General features: G+C 38.8%; 1 protein-coding gene across 3 annotated transcripts in view; it reads right to left on the reverse strand.

The window, feature by feature from the left end:
• Positions 1 to 24,316, reverse strand: part of THSD7B (thrombospondin type 1 domain containing 7B) — a 1,246,259-nt gene that overhangs the window by 284,748 nt on the left and 937,195 nt on the right. For all 3 annotated transcript variants that reach the window (XM_044935904.2, XM_025276961.3, XM_045164228.1), the window contains exon 14: positions 10,447 to 10,710. In XM_044935904.2, the coding sequence (XP_044791839.2) occupies positions 10,447 to 10,710 (264 nt within the window). The remainder of the gene's footprint in view (positions 1 to 10,446; positions 10,711 to 24,316) is intronic.

Below are 24,316 nucleotides of genomic sequence, written 5' to 3' on the forward strand. Positions count from 1 at the left end.
GGAGTCTACTAGAGAATTAGCTTGCAAGGGGGAAAAAATTGAAGTGTGTATGTAGAGAAGGCAAAAGCCTCATGAGAAGGAATGGTATGCATTGAGATATGCAAGGTTCTAAGATGGCTGGGGCTCAGCATGGGAAGGAAAAAGGATGAGGTTTCAGGGGTTAACAAAGGGAAAAACCATGAAGGGTCTTATATGTCACACTAAGTGGCCTGGGCAGTCAGTTGACAACGAGAGTTTAAAAATCTATGGCAATGATCATCATACCGGCCTGTGGGAAAGATTCTTCTCATTGGAATGGGACCAAAGGGTGGTGGAAGGAAGGACTGAGTAAGGCCAGGTGGTGGGTCCTCACTGCTGTGGATCTAAGGGAAAGGTAAGAAGTCTGAGCAAGTCAGGGAGAACCACTGGAATGGAGAAACATGGATAGAGGATCAAAGCATCTCTAAGTAGTGATTTCATATGAATTTTTATAGCAACATTCACAGGAAAAATGAAGCAAAGGAAGCAAAATCTCAACACAGAAAACACAGAAGCATATCCATCTTGTCAAACTTAAATTTATTTGCTAAGGAGTAGACATTATCATTCCTTCTCAAATGATGATTTGAAGAGCTTTTCAACATCTGAAAAAACATACAGGTGCAGAAGATTTAGGAAATAGGTCATTTGGCAAAAGCTGCAGATGACTAAAGAGTTGCTATTTCCTTCTGCAAGAGATATAATTACTCAGTCTCTCTGCCTGGTGGACTCATAAAGGAGAGCTCACAATACCTTTAAAAGTTCATCCTATCTTTGATACACACAACTGTTTGCCAGGACACTTCATAAAATGCTCTTTTAAACAATTCAGTTAATAAAGATGTAAATTTCAGTCTATCTTGGCCAAAATAAACTAGCCCATAAGTAGTTGAGCTACATCTTTTCAATAATATAAAATTCAATATAGTCATGTTAGGGGAAGCACACTGATTGAAACCGCCCACCCTGGCCCAGCACCATACTAACCATTTGCATGAGCTGTTTTATGACAGGAGATCCTGATAAGGAATACAGAACTAATAAGCCACCACCAACCGGAAGAGTTCGGGAAAGGTCAAAAGGAGACACCTCGTGTCCGTCCACTTCCCAGAATCCCTCTCGCTAGCATCCATCTTGGCTGAGCGATGTGTGCGCCACCAGGAAAGACTCTGAATTAGAATGATTGGCCAAAGACCACCCGGAAACTAATCCTATCAGCATAAAACCCAAGACTGCGAGCCACATGGCAGAGCAGTTCTCCTGGGTTCCCTTACCCTACTGCTCTCCACCTGGGTGCCCTTTCCCAATAAAATCTCTTGCTTTGTCAGCACATGTGTCTCCTCAGACAATTCATTTCCGAGTGTTGGAAAAGAGCCCAGTTTCAGGCCCTGGAAGGGGTCCCCCTTCCAGCAACAGTCATAGAAACTAAACTGTCTAAAGGTACTAAAATTAAATCCCCATTTTGTCAGTAACTGCAAGTACATGAAATATTATTCTTTAAATCACAAAGATTTCTTAGATTATTGTGCTTTTCTTGCTATCCATACCTCCTTACATATAACAGCAAATTAGTTGACTTGCTGTACTAGACTTAAGTTGCAAATGCCAAGTTATTTCTGGGTGAAATATAAGTGAAGATCATTAATTGCCTCTCAAACTCAATCATAATTTATCTGGAATCAGATATGAAACAAATTCCATTTTCACTTTATAATTTGATGAATTAAAATTTTATTCACATAGTTCTCACTGGATCACTAGGAAAATTGTTTTTCTGCATTTTTCCCATTCTTTCAAAAATATTCCTTGTCTACTGGTAGCAATACAATTTCATTCCAGTACAATTAGGACTCCCCCTAATCCCAAACATTTTTTAAGGGCAAAATAAAACAAAATATTCTAGTGTTGGTCTGGCCTTGTGTTTTAAAGTCAACTTCTCTGTGGCTCCCTATTTATTATACTCAGCTATTCTACCCAAACAACTCTTAATACACACACACACACACACAAAACTTTTATCAAGGCATGCATGTTGCCTCTGGTCATATCTAAACTCACCTTTTCATTCATTCAACCAACATAACTGAAAGTCTATTGTGCGCCAGACCCTGTGTTAAGCCCTGGGGATGGAGAAATGAACTTGAGTCAATACACCTGAATTGAAATGAACCTGATTCAATAGACAAACAGGTTAGTAAGAGAAAGAGAAAAGTATATGGCTAAAAAAAATTTAAATATATTGATAAAGGAAAAAAAGGATGATCCTCTTACCTACCCCGGAAATGGAAGTAGGAAAAGTGCTTCCTGAATCAGGCATCACTTTGTCTTATCTCAAAGGAAGAGGAGCCTCATGAAAGGAGGAAAAAGAGCGTGCCAGGTGGAATATATAGTCATGGAACTCCTTTAAGGTCCTGTTAAGGAGCTGGTATTTGCAGAAGAGACCAGGAGAAACTGCCAGCACAGCACTGGCATGGTCACATATGTCTTTTAGTGTGATGATTGATGGCTCTTAGTGGATAATAGATATCAGGTGGTGAAGACAATATTGTAACATCTGTCACTGGAGGAAGTAGACAGCAAGAGGAAAAGAGAAGCTTGAGAAAATGCTTAGGAGGCAAACTTATTAAGACTTGATGGTCTAGTCATGTGTTTACAAATATGTTTTAAATACCTACTAACTTTCAGGCATCATTCTAGGTGCCGTGGATATAGCTGAAAAGAAAAGTAAAAAATAAAAAGCAGTTCTTTCTTTATTGGAATTTGACTATCTAATCATAGGAGAGAGAGATAAAGTGTTTTTAAAATGTAAATGCATAATATTTTAGTTAGTGATTAAGTACCATGAAGAAAGATAAAGACTGGTAAGGGGAATAAGGAGCTTCCCAAGTGGCATTAGTGTTAAAGATCCCATCTGCCAATGTAGGAGACATAAGAGACATAAGCTCGAGATCCCCTGGAGGAGGGCAAGGCAACCTACTCCAGTATTCTTGCCTGGAGAATCCCATGGACAGAGGAGCCTGGAGGGCTACTGTCCATAGGGTCTCAAGGAGTATGACACAACTAAAGCAACTTAGCACACATACATGCATGGGGAATAGGAAGTGATGAAGAATGATTTATTATAGGAGTTGGGCAAAGATTTGTTAGGAGCAGAGACGGGAATGAAGGAAGGGATGAAGGCAGGACATAGCGGAGAGAAGAATGGAGTATGGTGAGGTGTGGGGTGCTTTCATGTCCTATTCTTTGAAAATAATATCACTGTGATAAGAGACATAACTGGAAGTAACTCTCCCAAAGTATCATTATTTTGGCACATTCTATTCTGTTGACTGAATTAGGTAATCATCCAGGCCTGTTGTCACACACAGTTGAGAATTAAATCCAACACCTTGACACTAGACAGTGATGGACTCAATAGCAGCAAACATCTGCTGACACTGTTCTGTTTGCTTTAACTGAGGCATAATTTTAATACTGGTCCCCTCAGTGATATTCCTAAAGACAAAGAGACTGGGCTAATATTATCTGTGGTTTGAATATTCCATAAAATCCATTCAATTCAGTTCAGTCACTCAGTCGTGTCCGACTCTTTACTACCCCATGAATCACAGCACGCCAGGCCTCCCTGTCCATCACCAACTCCCAGAGTTCACTCAGACTCACATCTGAGTCAGTGATGCCATCCAGCCATCTCATCCTCTGTTCTCTCCTTCTCCTCCTGCCTCCAATCCCTCCCAGCATCAGAGTCTTTTCCAATGAGTCAACTCTTAGCATGAGGTGGCCAAAGTACTGGAGTTTCAGCTTTAGCATCATTCCTCCAAAGAAATCCCAGGGCTGATCTCCTTCAGAATGGACTGGTTGGATCTCCTTGCAGTCCAAGGGACTCTCAAGAGTCTTCTCCAACATCACAGTTCAAAAGCATCAATTCTTTGGCGCTCAGCCTTCTTCACAGTCCACCTCTCACATTCATACAAGACCACAGGAAAAACCATAGCCTTGACTAGACAGACCTTTGTTGGCAAAGTAATGTCTCTGCTTTTCAATATGCTATCTAGGTTGGTCATAACTTTCCTTCCCAGGAGTAAGCGTCTTTGAATTTCATGGCTGCAGTCACCATCTGCAGTGATTTTGGAGCCCAAAAAAATAAAGTCTGACACTGTTTCCACTGTTTCCCCATCTATTTCCCATGAAGTGATGGGACAGGATGCCATGATCTTCGTTTTCTGAATGTTGAGCTTTAAGCCAACTTTTTCACTCTCCTCTTTCACCTTCATCAAGAGGCTTTTTAGTTCCTCTTCACTTTCTGCCATAAGGGTGGTGTCATCTGCATATCTGAGGTTATCGATAATTCTCCCGGCAATCTTGATTCCAGCTTGTGTTTCTTCCAATCCAGCGTTTCTCATGATGTACTCTGCATATAAGTTAAATAAGCAGGGTGACAATATACAGCCTTGACGTTCTCCTTTTCCTATTTGGAACCAGTCTGTTGTTCCATGTCCAGTTCTAACTGTTGCTTCCTGACCTGCATACAGATTTCTCAAGAGGCAGGTTAGGTGGTCTGGTATTCCCATCTCTTTCAGAATTTTCCACAGTTTATTGTGATCCACACAGTCAAAGGCTTTGGCATAGTCAATAAAGCAGAAATAGATGTTTTTCTGAACTCTCTTGCTTTTTCCATGATCCAGCGGATGTTGGCAATTTGATCTCTGGTTCCTCTGCCTTTTCTAAAACCAGCTTGAACATAAGGAAGTTCATGGTTCACATATTGCTGAAGCCTGGCTTGGAGAATTTCGAGCATTACTTCGCTAGCATGTGAGATGAGTGCAATTGTGCGGTTAGCATAGGTAATTCAGAATTTACTGAATTGTGTTGCCCACAGCTATATGTACAATCTATGTGCCTGTCAACAGATGAGTCAAAGGATTTGTAGTGTATATAAACAATGGACTATTATCCAGCCATGAGAAAGACATTCACCATTTGTGACAATGTAAATGGACCTAGAGGATAGTACACTGAGACAAGTCAGAGAAATACTGTATTATATCAACTTATATGTGTAATCTAAAAGTGTCAAACTCATAAAAACAGTAAAATGGTGGTTTCCAGGGGATAGGAGTGGAGGGATAAGACAAGGATAGAATAATTTTTTTTAACAGTATGAACTTGGAATGAGCAGTAAAGAAGCCAAAGAGATCTAATGCACAGTACAGTAATATGGACAACAATATAGTCTTATAACCAAACTTACTGAGACTAGAATTATTCCAAACACTGAAAAGAAATGATAAATATATAATATTATATGTGTGTATCATCACTGCAATTGCAATATTACAACCTACAAATGTCTTGAATTAAATTGTACACCTTAAATTTATGCAATGAATGTTATACATCAAATATATTTCAAGAAAATTTAAAAAATAGACCATTATGTATACTAAGGGCTTGTCAGGTGGCTCAGTGGTAAAGAATCCACCTACCGAAATGCAGGAGACAGGTTTAATCCCTGGGTTGGGAAGATCCCCTGGAGAAAGAAATGACAATTAACTTCATTATTCCTGCCTGGAAAATCCCATGGACAGAGAACCTGGAGGGCTTCAGTTTCTGGGGTCACAAAAGAGCCAGATACAGCTTAGTGACTAAGCAACTGGAGTGGGTAGCCATTCCCTTCTACAGGGGATCCTTCTGAACCAGGGATCAAACCAAGGACTCCTGAATTGCAGGCGGAAGAGTCTTTACCATCTGAGTCATCAGGGAAGCCCTAAACAACAACAATGTATTTTGTGTGAAAAACAAAGATCAGAGTAACCAACTCCAGCTTTTCCCAAATGGGTCCGTTACTTGTCTGTGATGTGTTTAATGTTTCTGAAAGTAAAATCACTGAATACAACACTGCAGACTAACTCAACAGGCAGTGCAATGACTGTGCTAACTAAAAATTATTAAATCTCAAATTGCATTCCTATAATGATCTAGGTATAGCCTAAATAAAATGAGCTGATACACTAGCAATATAGAATAAAGACAAACTATCATTTACTTATGTGTTAAAAGTGAATTCAATTTGTTATTTCTAGTTACTGAGAAAACTTAATAAAATATAAAAGCCTTGATGATAGTGACCAAAATCTATCAATTTTATTTTATTTTTTTAGAGTTTACCACTCAAACATAAATCCTCTCTATTCATACCTTTTATAAAATCCTTAACTTCTTTAGTTTTTGTTTGTTTAAAGGTAATTAAAAACCAAAAAGTAGAGCAGGAACTAGATAAGCTCCACTGCTATCAATAGTCAAGCCTCCTCCATCAATGTTTACACCAACTATATTTAACCATCATTCTTTTCTCTGTTCACCCATATCTTTTAAATTATGTCAAGGTTCAAAAATTTAAAAAAAGAGAGTCTTCTCCCTGTTTAGCGGCCGGGAGGACCAACCCCACGCCCGAGGCCAGGGGCAGCAGCTGGGAGGACCAACCCCACACCCAAGGAGCAGTGGCTGCGCGGGCGCAGGAGGGCCTAGAGGAGCTATCCCACATTGAAGGTCAAGAAGGGCGGCAGTGAGGAGATACCCCTCATCCAAGGTAAGGAGCAGTGGCTGCGCTTTGCTGGAGCAGCTGTGAAGAGATACCCCACGCCCAAGGTAAGAGAAACCCAAGTAAGATGGTAGGTGTTACAAGAGGGCATCAGAGGGCAACACACTGAAACCATACTCACAGAAAACTAGTCAATCTAATCACACTAGGACCACAGCCTTGTCTAACTCAATGAAACTAAGCCATGCCCGTGGGGCAACCCAAGACGGGTGGGTTATGGTGGAGAGATCTGGCAGAATGTGGTCCACTGGAGAAGGGAATGGCAAACCACTTCAGCATTCTTGCCTTGAGAACCCCATGAACAGTATGAAACGGCAAAATGATAGGATACTGAAAGAGGAACTCCCCAGGTCAGTAGGGGCCCAATATGCTACTGGAGATCAGTGGAGAAATAACTCCAGAAAGAATGAAGGGATGGAGTCAAAGCAAAAACAATATCCAGCTGTGGATGCGACTGGTGATGGAAGCAAGGTCTGATGCTGTAAAGAGCAATATTGCATAGGAACCTGGAATGTCAGGTCCATGAATCGAGGCAAACTGGAAGTGGTCAAATGAGATGGCAAGAGTGAATGTAGACATTATAGGAATCAGTGAATGAAAATGGACCGGAATGGGTGAATTTAACTCAGATGACCATTATATCTACTACTGCGGGCAGGAATCCCTCAGAAGAAATGGAGTAGGCATCATGGTCAACAAGAGAGTCCAAAATGCAGTACTTGGATGCAATCTCAAAAACAACAGAATGATCTCTGTTCATTTCCAAGGCAAACCATTCAATATCACAGTAATCCAAGTTTATGCCCCAACCAGTAATGCTGAAGAAGCTGAAGTTGAATGGTTCTATGAAGACCTACAAGACCTTTTAGAACTAACACCCAAAAAAGATGTCCTTTTCATTATAGGGGACTGGAATGCAAAAGTAGCAAGTCAAGAAACACCTGGAGTAACAGGCAAATTTGGCCTTGGAATATGGAATGAAGCAGGGCAAAGACTAATAGAGTGTTGCCAAGAAAATACACTGGTCATAGCAAACACCCTCTTCCTACAACACAAGAGAAGACTCTACATATGGACATCACCAGATGGTCAACACCAAAATCAGAGTGATTATATTCTTTGCAGCCAAAGATGGAGAAGCTCTATACAGTCAACAAAAACAAGACCAGGAGCTGACTGTGGCTCAGATCATGAACTCCTTATTGCCAAATTCAGACTTAAACTGAAGAAAGAAGGGAAAACCACTAGACCATTCAGGTATGACCTAAATCAAATCCCTTATGATCATACAGTGGAAGTGAGAAATAGATTTAAGCCCTCAGATCTGATAGATAGAGTGCCTGATGAACGATGGAATGAGGTTCGTGACACTGTACAGGAGACAGGGATCAAGACCATCCCCGTGGAAAAGAAATGCAAAAAAGCAAAATGGCTGTCTGGGGAGGCCTTACAAATAGCTGTGAAAAGAAGAGAAGTGAAAAGCAAAGGAGAAAAGGAAAGATATAGGCATCTGAATACAGAGTTCCAAAGAATAGCAAGAAGAGATAAGAAAGCCTTCTTCAGCAATCAATGCAAAGAAATAGAGGAAAACAACAGAATGGGAAAGACTAGAGATCTCTTCAAGAAAATTAGAGATAGCAAGGGAACATTTCATGCAAAGATGGGCTTGATAAAGGACACAAATGGTATGGACTTAACAGAAGCAGAAGATATCAAGAAGAGGTGGCAAGAATACACAGAAGAACTGTACAAAAAAGATCTTCACGACCCAGATAATCACAATGGTGTGATCACTCATCTAGAGCCAGACATCCTGGAATATGAAGTCAAGTGGGCCATAGAAAGCATTACTATGAACAAAGCTAGTGGAGGTAATGGAATTCCAGTTGAGCTATTTCAAATCCTGAAAGATGATGCTCTGAAAGTGCTGTACTCAATATGCCAGCAAATTTGGAAAACTCAGCAGTGGCCACAGGACTGGAAAAGGTCAGTTTTCATTCCAATCCCAAAGAAAGGCAATGCCAAAGAATGCTCAAACTATCGCACAATTGTACTCATCTCACATGCTAGGAAAGTAATGCTCAAAATTCTCCAAGCCAGGCTTCAGCAATATGTGAACCGTGAACTTCCTGATGTTCAAGCTGTTTTAGAAAAGGCAGAGGAACCAGAGATCAAATTGCCAATATCTGCTGGATCATGGAAAAGCAAGACAGTTCCAGAAAAACATCTATTTCTGCTTTATTGACTATGCCAAAGCCTTTGACTGTGTGGATCACAATAAACTGTGGAAAATTCTGAAAGAGATGGGAATACCAGACCACCTGATCTGCCTCTTGAGAAAGTTGTATGCAGGTCAGGAAGCAACAGTTAGAACTGGACATGGAACAACAGACTGGTTCCAAATAGGAAAAGGAGTACGTCAAGGCTGTATATTGTCACCCTGCTTATTTAACTTATATGCAGAGTACATCATGAGAAACGCTGGGCTGGAAGAAACACAAGCTGGAATCAAGATTGCCGGGAGAAATATCAATAACCTCAGATATGCAGATGACACCACCCTTATGGCAGAAAGTGAAGAGGAACTCAAAAGCCTCTTGATGAAAGTGAAAGTGGAGAGTGAAAAAGTTGGCTTAAGGCTCAACATTCAGAAAACGAAGATCATGGCATCCGGTCCCATCACTTCATGGGAAATAGATGGGGAAACAGTGGAAACAGTGTCAGACTTTATTTTTTGGGGCTCCAAAAATCACTGCAGATGGTGACTGCAGCCATGAAATTAAAAGACTCTTACTCCTTGGAAGGAAAGTTATGACCAACCTAGATAGCATATTGAAAAGCAGAGACATTACTTTGCCAACAAAGGTCTGTCTAGTCAAGGCTATGGTTTTTCCTGTGGTCTTGTATGGATGTGAGAGGTGGACTGTGAAGAAGGCTGAGCGCCGAAGAATTGATGCTTTTGAACTGTGATGTTGGAGAAGACTCTTGAGAGTCCCTTGGACTGCAAGGAGAGCCAACCAATCCATTCTGAAGGAGATCAGCCCTGGGATTTCTTTGGAGGAATGATGCTAAAGCTGAAACTCCAGTACTTTGGCCACCTCATGTGAAGAGTTGACTCATTGGAAAAGACTCTGATGCTGGGAGGGATTAGGGCAGGAGGAGAAAGGGACGACAGAGGATGTGATGGCTGGATGGCATCACTGACTCGATGGACGTGAGTCTGAGTGAACTCTGGGAGTTGGTGATGGACAGGGAGGCCTGGCGTGCTGCGATTCATGGGGTCTCAAAGAGTCGGACAGGACTAAGCAACTGAGCTGAACTGAACTGAACTCCCTGTTTAAAGTTTCAAAAATTCCACCAGCTTGCCTAATTTCTTTTCTATAGTTCTAGTCTTAATTTAGGTGTACTTACACATTGTACTGTACAACTTTTAATATTAACTTTTTCATTGATATTTTGTCAACACCCTTATAAGACATTGAAGGTCTGATGCCTTCTATATAAGTGATTAAAACAGCAATTAACAGCATAAAATATATTCATTTGTGTTAGGCTTTGGCTTTCTCAGAGAAAGCCTGTGCTCACACATGGAAGTATAGAGGTGAAGTATAGAGAGACGTGAGTCAAAGATCCGAAACACTCACATTCCAGATAACCAGTGTATATGTACATTTCCTATATTCATGCTTAATGAAAGGCAGTGTGTTTTTGACAAAGGAAAACTGAAGCAAATACTAAGAAACAAGCTTATGAGTTCTAGACCTGGGACATACATCCTGGGCTACATGTCAGTGTTCTCATGGGTTACTCCTCACCCATTTCCTTACCAGAACTGTTGCAGCGGACAGGGTCAACAGGTCTTCCATTTTTATCAGAGCAGGCTACTGCTCGAAAGCGCAGGCCTTGTCCACATTCTTTGGTATCTCCTTGTAGCCGCAGTCCTCTATGAGGCTCCTTTCTGCTCTCAGGAAGGATGCAATCTGACCAGTTTCCATAAGGATGAGATGTAAACACATCACAAGGACATGGTTCTGTTTCCACTAGAGGGTACAAGTCAGCATCCTGGCATTTCTCCTTCTTTCTGCTTTTCCCTGTTCCAACAAGAGACATGGATGTGTTAATTTCACATCTGTTGTTTTGCTAAGTTGTTCACATTTCAAAGCTCTTAAGCAATTAAGTCAAATAAAGCCTTTCTTTTTTTTTTTTCCACTTTTTTTTCCTTTAACACAGAACTAAATTCTAGGACAATGAAGCAATTCCCACAGCAACTTTGAAATTTATGTTAATTGGGGGGAAAAAAGGCTTCCTATTGGAGAGTGGCAAAAAATACTTAGAAAAATTGCTACAGTGGTTTGACAACTAGAAAAATTCTTGTTGATTTATATTGATGTCTTTATAATTTGTTGATAAAAACTGACTACTTTGTCTCCATTTTCCTTGAAAGTAATGGTTTCCAGGGAAGCGAACAAAATGGGGTAAGTATAACTCTGCCTTTTTTTCAAGTAACTTTTAAAAAAATAGTTTGTTTATTCAAGGAAAAAAATTATATCCTCACAGACAATGGCCTTGGAGTTAGCCTGGGTGTCACCTGGGGTGTGGTGGACAAAGTGTAATTTATTTTGATTCCTGTTATCAGGAACTCAGAAATGCTGACAGAAACAATATATTGAAATAAATGCTCAAAGCAAGTTGGGTAATTTAATCTGAGAAAAAGATATGAGTTGCACTTTGAGAGACCTTTCTAACTTAAAGATTTTAGAATATGACCTAACATTACCAGTTGACTTTTATGGACCTTTTAGGTGTAATCCCAACTTTTGAGTAATGACAATGCAGAGTCATTTTTCAAAGCTGTGAGTACTTGATAATTATGTTTAATGGATTCTAAGACAGTCTGTAACTTGACTCAACTTTGCTACTAACACACTTCCTCTAGATTTTTAAGTTTTCCCAGATTTAATACTTTTTCTTTGTTTCTTCATTAGTGGGCCATTAGTGAGAGTTATGGCTGGTTATTTTAAATAGTAGGGAGCTTTATTAATCTATTTCCAGTCTTAAATGGCTGTTTTGGAAATGCTTGCTATAAGTTGATGATACATAGATTACTTTCTCATTGTGAAACAGTTCACATGTGCTGTGTCGCTCAGTCGTGTCCAAGTCTTTGCAACCCCATGAACTATAACCTGCCAGGCCCCCCTGTCCATGGGGATTCTCCAGGCAAGACTACTGGAGTGGGTTGCCATGTCCTCCTCCAGGGGATCTTCCCAGCCCGGGGATTGAACCCAGGTCTCCCTCATTGCAGGTGGATTTTTGACCCTCAGAGTCACTAGGGAAGCCCACGAATACTGGAATGGGTAGTCTATCCCTTCTCCAGTGGATCTTCCTGACTCAGGAATCAAACCTTAGAGCCTATGTTGCATGCGGATTCTTTACCAGATGAGCTATCAGGGAGGCTCCAGATAGTTTACATTACACACAACAACGCTACAGTTGTCGCCTGGAGGACCAGCTGTATCTCTTCTGTGATGCTTCTGGACTCAATAAATAAGGATTCCTATAGGTTCTGAAAGATCTTGTATAAGCTTTGGACACATCACTGTCTCTCTAGGGGGATATACTTCTTGCATCTACCATTAGGGCCACTTACTGAGAATAAGTTTGAGGAGCACTCCCTCTATCTCTGCTGTGAGCATTTACTGCATGGGAGACATATCAGTGGGTGAGGAGGATTAACACCTTCTTATCAGCATTCAACATACCCAAGTATCTAGTGCTTCTCACATGTCCAAAAAGTACAGTTTTCTCCATCTTTTATGTGTCCATTCTCTTCTCAACACACTTAACTCTAGATTTTCAGTCTACCTGTTCCTTAAAACTGCTAACTCTTGCCAGAGTAATAACATCCTGAACTATCTTTTACTTTTTATCTTTCAGACTTGATAGTCAATGATAGCCTTGGAGCATTGACTACACCATCATTCTTGAAATGTCCTTTCACACCTTACCTTTCTGTCCCCTCACCTCTGCTTCACACCCCCACCATCTTTCTGGGCACATCATTTTCTGTTCATCTATTTGTTGAATTCTTCTCCCTCTGTACCTCTCTTAACTAATGGGTTTCCAAAGGCATAGACTGACACTCTCTTTTCTGATCCTCACAAAGAGCATAATCCTCTGTGCCCCTTAAGTCCCTAATTATTATCTTCAGCCCAGATTTCTTACTCAAACTTCAGGGCTGCAGACTGGAAATCTACACCTAAAGGATCAGTCAAAGTCAACCTGGCAACAGCCACACTCACTCACTCTGACCATCATAACTTTTCCTTCTCCTTCTACATTTCCCAGTTCTACCAAGACTCATACTTAGCCCTCCACCAAATTCCCAGCTTAAATCACTATACTGGCTCCTTTCAAGATTTTATTGCCACCATAACTCATTCCCTTCAATCTTTTCCCTGCACTTCAGCCAGGACCAACTTACAAAGTTAGAAACTTGATCATATCATTCATCTACTTAAAAGTTTCAAGTGGTTTACCACCGTTCATGGAATAAAGTCTAGATTCTTCACTTTGGTCACCAAAGTTCCATAGGATTGAGTCTGTTGATATTTGTCTCACAAATATGCTGCACCACTCTGCTTGTGTCATACTAAAAATTCTCAGTATTATTTTTAACATGACAGTATTATTAAAAATAATACTGAGAGCTTTTAGTTCCTAAAAGCCACTCATTTAACTTCTGGTCTTTGCATGTTCTATTCCAGGAATGGTCACCAGTTCTACCCTCTCTATATAGCCTAGTTAATGACTACCTGTCCTTTAGGTCCAAACTGGGATTACTTCTCCAGAAAGTCATCCTTGAACACACCCTTTATCTCTGTTCTAGAAGAGGTATTCTTCTGTACTTGGGTAGCATCTGATGGGCAGAATGCTGGCTCTCCAAGAATGTTTACATCCTAATCCCTAGAACAACTAAACATCTATGGCAAAATAAACTTTGTAGATGTAACTAAGATTATGGATGTTGGGATGAGATCATTTTGAATTATCTGGTTGGGTTCAACATAATCACATGATCTCAAATTCAGAGAACCTTTCCAGGTTTGCAGAGTCAGAGGGGATATAAGTGTGATAGAATAATCAAAGGCATACAGTGTTACTGAATTTCAAGACTTTGGAGGAAAAGAACCATAAACAAGGAATGTAAGCAGCTCCTAGAAGCTGGGAAAGAAAACATGTTCTGCTAAACCTTCTAGAAAAAAAAATTCTATCTTGACAACATCTTGTTAATAGTCCTGTAAAATCTCTGACTTCAGACAAAGAGAAATATAAGGTAATAAATTTGCATTGTTTTAAGTCATAAAATTTGTGGTAATTTGTTACAGAAGTAATAAAAAAAAAAAAACTAATAAGCACCCTACATAACAGCTATTGTAGCAGGTACTATACTGTGTTGTCACTATCCATACCAAAAATACCTAAATTATACTGCTGCTGCTGCTGCTGCTAAGTCACTTCAGTAGTGTCCAACTCTGTGCAACCCCAGAGATGGCAGCCCACCAGGCTCCCCCGTCCCTGGGATTCTCCAGGCAAGAACACCGGAGTGGGTTGCCATTTCCTTCTCCAATGCATGAAACTGAAAAATGAAAGTGAAGTCGCTCAGTCGTGTCCGACTCTTAGTGATCCCATGGACTGCAGCCCACCAGGCTCCTCCATCCATGGGATTTTCCAGGCAAGAGTACTAGAGTGGGGTGCCATTGTCTTCTCCGTAAATTATAGTGGAAGCTCTTAAATAAAAATCAAGTCTATCTATTCCTTTGTAGAGCTCCAAGGTCTAGCACACATAAATGCTAAAAATTATTCCTTGAATAATTGAACAAAGTTTTCTAAAAAGGTGAAAAAAAAGGAAGACATAAGAGAGGGAAATAATGGGAATAAGGAAAATGTTCATGTACAATGTAACCGAGTTACTGGCAGAACAAATATTCTGTAAAATATATGCTGTATGTATGTTTGTGATACCTTTCTTAATTACATGGGATCACTGTTTGAAGAAGGCTTTGAGCAAATTAGTTAATGCAGAGATAATTTTCACAATAAAAAACAAATTATCGGTGGTCCTTAACTTTGGAAAATTCTGAAAGAGATGGGAATACTAGACCACATGACCTGCCTCTTGAGAAATCTGTATGCAGGTCAGGAAGCAAGAGTTAGAACTGGACATGGAACAACAGACTGGTTCTGAATTGGGAAAGGTGTACTTCAAGGCTGTATACTGTCACCCTGCTTATTTAACTTATATGCAGAGTACATCATGAGAAATGCTAGGCTGCATGAAGCACAAGCTGGAATCAAGATTGCAGGGAGAAGTATCAATAACCTCAGATATGGAGGCGACACCACCCTTATGGCAGAAAGTGAAGAAGAACTAAAGAGCCTCTTGATGAAAGTGAAAGTGGAGAGTGAAAAAGTTGGCTTAAACCTCAACATTCAGAAAACTAAGATCATGGCATCTGGACCCATCACTTCATGGCAAATAGATGGGGAAACAGTGGAAACAGTGGCAGACTTTATTTTTTCAGGCTCCAAAATCACTGCAAATGGTGATTGCAGCCATGTAATTAAAAGGTGCTTACTCCTTGGAAGAAAAGTTATGACCAAACTAGACAGCATATTAAAAAGCAGAGACATTACTTTGCCAACAAAGGTCCGTCTAGTCAAGGCTATGGTTTTTCTAATAGTCATGCATGGATGTGAGAGTTGGACTATAAAGAAAGCTGAGTGCTGAAGAATTGATGCTTTTGAACTGTGGTGTTGGAGAAGACTCTTGAGAGTCCCTTGGACTGCAAGGATATCCAACCAGTCCTTCCTAAAGGAAATCAGTCCTGAATATTCATTGGAAGGACTAATGTTGAAGCTGAAAATCCAATACTTTGGCCACCTGATGTGAAGAACTGACTCGTTTGAAAAGACCCTGGTGCTTGGAAAGATTGAAGGCTGGAGGAAAAGGGGACCACAGAGGATGAGACAGTTGGATGGCATCACCAACTCAATTCACATGAGTTTGAGTAAACTCCGGGAGTTGGTGATGGACTGGAAGGCCTGGAGTCTATGGGGTCGCTAAGAGTCAGACACAACTGAGCGACTGAACTGAACTGAACTAACTTTGATTACATTCTAGTCATAATCAGTATTAATCTTTGGATTCAGAACCAGCTAGTATTTTAAAAATATTAAAAAAAATCAATCTCCACTACAACTCTGAGGACATTTTTCACCTTAAATTAGAAATTTATAACTTATTCTACAAAAACACAAATCTACAATATTTAAAAGGTATTAGTTATCCAGTTATTTTGAATATATCATTTTTTAGTAACCTAGGTAGATTTTCTATTTTTTAGACTGATAATTTACAGTACTGTATAAGCAACTGCTTTAGTTATCACTAAATCTAAAACTTGTGATTATCTAGTTTGCATAAAACACAGAGAACACTCAGATATTAAACTGAAGACTCTAGTTAAAAAAATGGAAAAAGAAAAAATAAACTCCTTAGATGGTCCCCTATACAACAAAGGGCTTGTATTCACATTTGTATGCTTCTCTGTGTGTGTCTATGTTAGAGAATAACATTGCTTTATAGTCTAAGCCCATGTTTTTTAATACTATCATTCATGCTTGAGATTGCTTATTATATTTACTACCAAATTACATGCAGGAAACCAAAATACAAGCATTAGTATCACAACAATAAAAATAAGGCTTCAGAAGTGCACATTTTTCACTACTTATTTTTCTACCAAAGATATGGCAAACAAAAGAAGAGCAAAGAGTATTTTGTTCTCCATTCAACTTTACAAAGATTAACCTACTGTAGTTGCTGACTGACAGTGAACTCAACGTTTCAGATGGAGGAAATTAAAGACTGACAGAATACTGTGGTTTGGACAAACAGACCCTTGCACAGTTACATGCATTTCAGAAAGAATTCCAATAAATCACACTTCTTAACATCTTCCAATACATAGAAAAGCAGTACAATCATTACATTGAGATTTCTGGTTTTTTGTGACTAGAGGTAAGTTTCTACCAACATGCATGCTGACTGCATTAACGAACAACAAAAGTTCAGTTCAGTTCACTCAGTCGTGTCCGACTCTTAGTGACCCCATGGACTGCAGCACGCCAGGCCTCCCTGTCTATCACCAACTCCTGGAGTTTACTCAGACTTACGTCCATTGAGTCAATGATGCCATTCAACCATCTCATCCACTGTTGTCCCCTTCTCCTCCCGCCTTCAATCTTTCCCAGCATCGGGGTCTTTTCAAATGAGTCAGTTCTTCGCATCAGGTGGCTGAAGTATTGGAGTTTCAGCTTCAACATCAGTCTTTCCAATGAATATTCAGGACTGATTTCCTTTAGGAAGGACTGGTTGGATCTCCTTGCAGTGTAAGGGACTCTCAAGAGTCTTCTCTAACACCATAGTTCAAAAGCATCAATTATTCAGAGCTCAGCTTTCTTCACAGTCCAACTCTCACATCCATACACGACTAACTAGAAAAATCATAGCTTTGACTAGACAGACCTTTATTGGCAATGTAATGTCTCTGCTTTTTAATATGCTGTCTAGTTTGGTCATAACTTTCCTTCTAAGGAGGAAGAATCTTTTAATTTCGTGGCTTCAATCACCATCTGCAGTGATTTTGGAGCCTCCAAAAAGAAAGTCTGCCACTGTTTCCACTGTTTCCCCATCTATTTGCCATGAAGTGATGGGTCCAGATGCCATGATCTTACTTTTCTGAATGTTGAGCTTTAAGCCAACTTTTTCACTCTCCACTTTCACTTTCATCAAGAGGCTTTTTAGTTCTTCTTCACTTTCTGCCATAAGGGTGGTGTCATTTGCATATCTGAGGTTATTGATATTTCTCCCAGCAATCTTGATTTCAGCTTGTGCTTCATCCAGCCCAGCATTTCTCATGATGTACTCTGCATATAAGTTAAATACGCAGGGTGACAATATACAACCTTGATGTACTCCTTTTCCTATTTGGAACCAGTCTGTTGTTCCATGTCCAGTTCTAACTGTTGCTTCCTGACCTGCATACAGATTTTTCAAGAGGCAGGTCAGGTGGTCTGGTATTCCCATCTCTTTCAGAATTTTCCACAGTTTATTGTGATCCACACAGTCAAAGGCTTTGGCATAGTCAAGAAAACAGAAATACATGTTTTTCTGGAACTCTCTTGCTTTTTTGATAATCCAGCAGATGTTGACAATTTGATCTCTGGTTCTTCTGCCTTTTCTAAATCCAGCTTGAACAACTGGTAGTTCACAGTTCATGTATTGTTGAAGCCTGGCTTGGAGAATTTTGAGCATTACTCTTTACTAGTGTGTGAGACGAGTGCAATTGTGTGGTAGTTTGAGCATTCTTTGGCATTGCCTTTCTTTGGGATTGGAATGAACACTGACCTTTTCCAGTCCTGTGGCCACTGCTGAGTTTTCCAGATTTGCTGGCATATTGAGTGCAGCACTTTCAGAGCATAATCTTTCAGGATTTGAAATAGCTCAACAGGAATTCCATCACCTCCACTAGCTTTGTTCATAGTGATGCTTTCTAAGGCCCACTTGACTTCACATTCCAGGATGCCTGGCTCTAGGTGAGTGATCACACCATCATGATTATCTAGGTAATGAAGATCTTTTTTGTACAGTTCTTTGTGTATTCTTCCACCTCTTCTTAATATCTTCTGCTTCTGTTAGGTCCATACCATTTCTGTCCTTTATTGAGCCCATCTTTGCATGAAATATTCCCTTTAAGTCACATATAAACTAGCTTTCACCACTACCTCTTAGCAGCAGTTCCTTAGAGTTATCTGAGAGGCTATCTCCTGGGCTATCATTCTCATTCAGACCCTGGATAAAGCTAAACTCACAACATGAGTGTTGTGCATTTGTCTTTCAGTGAAAATTTTGGTGACCACTAAGGGACTCAGAATATACTTGTCTCATTTGCCTAAACTCTATCTGGGGCCTTGACCCCCCCCAGAAAAGGCCCTTTGTGCTAGTCTACACCCTCAGGGAGTCTAGACAACTGGGTAAGTCTCTCCTAGGTCTTGGATCTCCTGTGTTGGTTCACAGTTCTTAAGGTTTTTTTTTTGTTTTGTTTTGTTTTTTTGGTGATTGTTAAACTCCTTGCCATGAAGAGTAAGTTTTCCTTCAACTTATATTCAAGAAGAGGTAACTAGGTTACCTGGATGAAAGACAATGGGAAGACTTTTCTCAGTTAAAAGCCACTGAGTGGGTTACTCCAGTTGAGAGAGGTTGGGAGCTTGCTCAGTTGAAACACACAGAGTAGTTTGGACTGGATGATTACATAGGAGGCTTGATTGGCATCTTTTCTTGGATACTTTAAGCAGAGTTTGTCTGAATAAGTTACCATGTGAGCACTTTCAGCTCCAAAGATAAGAGACACAGCTTTTCCCAACCAGTTACAGCTTTCTTAGTCAACTGGGAAACTTATGACAGTGGCAAGGGCAAGCCCTCACACCATGCAATGGTCCCATAAGGAGACCCACTCATTAATTCAAAGACATTGGCTTTGGGGACACAAACAATATTTGTCATCCAGTGTTCCAAATATCCATGGAAATTTCATACAGCCAGAGGGAGAAACAGACATGTGAAAGAGCTGAGATGAATCCAGGGTTCTTCCTAGAGGTGTTAAGCCCAACAGCATACCAGCCCACCCTGCAGTCTTTCATTCTGACAAACTGACATTGAAAATGGAAACAAAGGCTTCAAAGCAGAAGAAAGTGGTGTCAGATAAACCTTTGACTCATATCCTGCCAGGTATATATTCACACACACACACATATATATATATATATATATATATATATATATATATATATGAGCTTATACTTGCAAGTAGGTTGGAAATTAAGAAAACTTAATTTGGAAATTAAGAAAACTTCATCCTGAAAAAGGTCATGATGGGACTCTCCTGACATTCCAACAGTGGCTTTTACATATGCAGTTAGAGAAAAAGCTGGCTTTGTATAATATTCTTTCAAAATTCTTACCCTAAGGGAACAAAAGTCCTTCTAGGAAGAGCTTACAATGATCTCTCTGAGTCTTTGAGATGTAAATGTTCTACCAGGTCTTCTCAGAAACTCTTATCTAGACCATCTCTAATTTCTGAGATTGAAAAAAAAAAAGGGGGGGGTAGATTTTATCCATGAGTAAACTCCAAGAATAAACTCATTGCAACAGTTTTTATAAACTAGTGAGTTTTATATTGTAATACCAGATTCATGTCTTAAGTTTTAAAACGAAGCTGTGAGATCTCTGATTATATGTTTGTATTATATATTATATATATTATATGTTTCTACCTTTGGTAATGTTTTATAAAAATTAAACTGTAAGAGAGACCTATTTAATTGGCTTAAATATAATGAAGTGCTTCAAGAAATTCTCAGAAATACAAATTAACCCAATTTTTTTTAGATCCCATGATTGAGGATTAATCATTACCCAATAGAAACAAGCTTATTGGTTTAACTAAAAAACCAACAGCATGACAACATTACATGTGAAAATGTTATTGTATCTGTTTACTGAATGTCAAAAAAGATCATGTTATCACTAACAAAATTTGTCAGCAAGAAAAATGATATTTTCATAAAGAAATTTCAATGCAAGCATGATTTTTAGGTGAATGCTAAGAACGTTTATGTCTTACTCTATTTCTACTTAAAAATAGTTTCTCTAGATCTTCTGGTAACTTGAAACTTTAGTTTTACTAAGTTAAATGATCGGAGAAGGTGATGGCACCCCACTCCAGTACTCTTGCCTGGAAAATCCCATGGACGGAGGAGCCCGGTAGGCTGCAGTCTATGGGGTCGCAAAGAGTCGGACACGACTGAGCGACTTCCCTTTCACTTTTCACTTTCATGCATTGGAGAAGGAAATGGCAACCCACTCCAGTGTTCTTGCCTGGAGAATCCCAGGGATGGGGGAGCCTGGTGGGCTGCCATCTATGGGGGTCTACGCCGTCTACGGGGTCACACAGAGTCGGACACGACGGAAGTGACTTAGAAGCAGCAGCAAGTTAAATGATAGGGATTGATCGACTGTCTAGATTATTTCCAAATAAAATACAGGAAAATTTATACTTGCTTAGCAATTAAAATCTCAAATTTCATATTCTTACAAAAAAAATAAAGATGTTTGGTTCACTAGGTACATGACTTGTACCACACTGGAGAAAAAATTACATTGTGGAAAAATGTGTGTTTCTAGAGGTAACGAAATATGTTCATAAGTTTGACAATCAGGCATGCTAATGTGATAGTTCACAACTGTTTTCTCTTGGTTTTCACTAAAGATGGAGTTCTTAAGGTTTGAAAATTATGATTAATATATGAAATTAGAACCACTAAAATAAAGAAAATGTTTTCATATGCAAAAAACTTTTAAAAGGGTAAATAGAAAGGAAATGCATTCTATTAAGGGAAAACAAAGTAATTATTTTCAAAAGAGAGTCTAAGAGAAAAAGAAAAAAGGGAACTCAAAGGATAAAATCTAAAACAAGAAAGGCAAATTATAGGCTTATGGAAAAGAAATCTTGAGAAAGAATTTGATGTACGGTCAGGGCTGGCTAAGATTAACATGAACTTAATTGGTTGAAAGAATTCTAATATTAAAAATAAACTTTTGCAAAACTAGAATTTGAATCTCTCTGTTATGACCTCTTGCTAATGTTGGCATTTCTCAGAGAGCCCCAGAAAAAAAAAAAAAAAAACAGAGAAAGTTATTAAATTATTTAGGTTTACTTGATATATTAAATTATATGATTAACATTGTTAAATGAATGATGATGAATCTTAGGTAATATTGTATGAATAAATATTGTTAATGTAAATATTCTAGAGTTTATATGAAATTGCTAAAATTTAGTTGTCCTATGTTATCATTTATAGTCCAAATTATCTTAAAATGTAATAGAAATAACCAAATTTCTTTGTCAATAGTAATCAGATCCTTAAAGGTGCCATTTTAAAAGTCTTTTGTCATTTATAGTTATTTTATTCTATTACTTTTATTAAAATTCTTCATCTTCAAGAAGATTCATAGAAAGGGCTTTTTTGGGGACAATTACAGGGTGTTTTTTTAATTTATTTATTTCTTAGTGAAGGATAATTGCTTTACAGACAATTACAGGTTTTTGACAACTTTCAGATTATACTACAGAACTGGGTAAGAAATTAAAGAATTCTAATGAACAAACTGATTGTTCATAAAATTGTTAACAGGAAAGCAACAAAATTAATTGCCTAGGACTGAATGAACTGATGATAGGGTTATAATTTTTTAGACTATTTTTTCTCTTTAGACTTTTTGTCTAAAATATAACTGCTTAGCTTTATTTTTCTAGATATAAGGAAATATTTCTTGTACAATGACTAACAATCATTTGATAAATTATACCTTTGTAAGTAGAAGTGAAACATTTATCTTTTTTTTCCTACCTGATCCCTTCAGAATTGGATACTTTTTATTCTTATTTTCATGGAAATAAAGTTATTTGCATAAGTTCAATAAAAATCTGTTCTCCTTTTAACAGGGCACAATGGAAACATTGGTTATGTTATCATAGCTTTGACTGGAATGTTGTGTTTCTGAATAAACATAGAATCAGATATAACCAGTCAGCTTTAAAAAACTAATACAAACTTTGTGCGTGTGTGCTTGCTCTGTTGCTCAATTGTGCTCATGTCCATACCCGACTTTTAACGATCCAATGGACTGTAGTGTGCTAGGCTTCTCTGTCTATGGGATTATCCTGGCAAGAATACTGGAGTGGGTTGCCATTTTCTCCTCCAAGGGATCTTCCTGACTCAGTGATCCAGTCTGTGTCTCCTGAGCCTCTAGCTTTGTCGCAGGCAAATTCTTTACCACTGAGCCACGTGGGAAACCCCAAGAAAGACTTTATGAAGCCATGAAACCCCTCAGAGTGACAGCCTACTCCTTTATTTTCAGGGTTCTTGGCAACCTTGGTTGGTGGCTCAGAAGGTAAAGTGTTGGTCTGCAATGCAGGAGATCTGCTTTCAATCCCTGAGTTGGGAAGATCTCCTGGAGAAGGAAATGGCAACCCACTTCAGTATTCTTGGAATCCCATGGATGGAAGAGCCCAGTGGGCTACAGTCCATGGGGTCACAGAGTTGGATCTGACTGAGCAACACTTTCTTTTCTTTCAGCAACCTTATCAGGTGAATAAGAAAGGACTCTCAAGCTATCTGGGGGACTTGAGAAGAGAGGAATTCACCCAAATCTATAGATATCATAGGTAAATCTGATGGCAAGTCCTAGGCATAATTTTACTGGCTTTGAGAAGTCTTATAAACTTTAGTCTGGGACTGTTTATAAGTTTAAAAAAAAAATGCAACCAAATTTAAAGAGCCTACATAAACAATTGCTATTCTTGGTACACTTATATAAATAATCAGGCCAAGTTTATTGAAACCAGACTTACTAAATTAGTCTTAGTTTGGCTGTATTTGGTGGAAATGAGGATAATTTTATAGAAAAAAAAATTTCAGTAATATACCTTTATAGTCCTAAATGGCTCCTGTTCATATATTATAGTGTCACAAAAGTTTAAATGAATTGTTAAAAGGACATTTCAAGCTTGTTTCTGAAGTTTATCACAGTAATCTGTCTTTGGATAAGGATCAGATACCCCATGAAGTACATTCCAGAGAATATATACTGGAAAAACATATATCATTTAAAGGACTCTCTCCCGCCTAGATGGAAAGACCCTTATTAGCTACTCTTAGCTTGTTTATGCACAACAAAACTAAAGGGAATTGACTCTTAGATTCATACTTTCCACTTGAAAAAGTTCCCTGAACCAGACTTGTCTGTAGAGAGGATTGCTAACCTCAAACTCACCTTCGCACAAATGCTCAAACAGAAGAAAAAACAGCATCCACAATAGGAAGAGAAGATGAGGGCATCAGAAGCAGATATTTATTCCAAAGTACCAGAGCAGATCTTGATTTCTTGGGACTTCTACATAGGAATCAAATGTTTTTCTAACACAGGCACAATCCTATGAAAAATTTTAAAAATCTAATGTTTTGATCTACGGTCAATTATCTACGTCCAATACTTCTGGTTCACCTTGGTAGATTTCTAACACTCTGATTGGATGGTCCCTTTGAAAATTTTAACATAAATATGAATTTTCTATCAAAGTTATTCAAGCTCAATCAGAACAATAAGCTAAATTTCACTGGAAAACCATAACTTCCCACTTATCAGGAGGAGCCTTTCCTCAGCTATGGACTGGATTTATATGGCAAGAGTCACTTAAGAGTAATGACTTAATTGGACTTGTTAATAGAACACATTTAATCACCCACATTAAAAACAACAAAAAAGAAAATCAGATTTCTGCCTTAAACAGTCTGTTCCCTAGTCTTGGTGATCTCTTAAGAACTGGTTTGATGCTGGCCGTTCAGTGCATGAATCCCCATTATGACCTTATTATTACTTCTGGTAATGTAACATATATTCTGCTTATTCTGCTGAGTCTCTGATGAAAGTAATGATTACTAAGAGCCTTGAAATGACTGACTGAATATTCAGTTCTATATAGAATTAAAATGATTATAGTAGTGCTATAG

The sequence above is a fragment of the Bubalus bubalis genome, chromosome 2 (assembly GCF_019923935.1).
Source record: "Bubalus bubalis isolate 160015118507 breed Murrah chromosome 2, NDDB_SH_1, whole genome shotgun sequence".
NCBI lineage: Eukaryota > Metazoa > Chordata > Mammalia > Artiodactyla > Bovidae > Bubalus > Bubalus bubalis.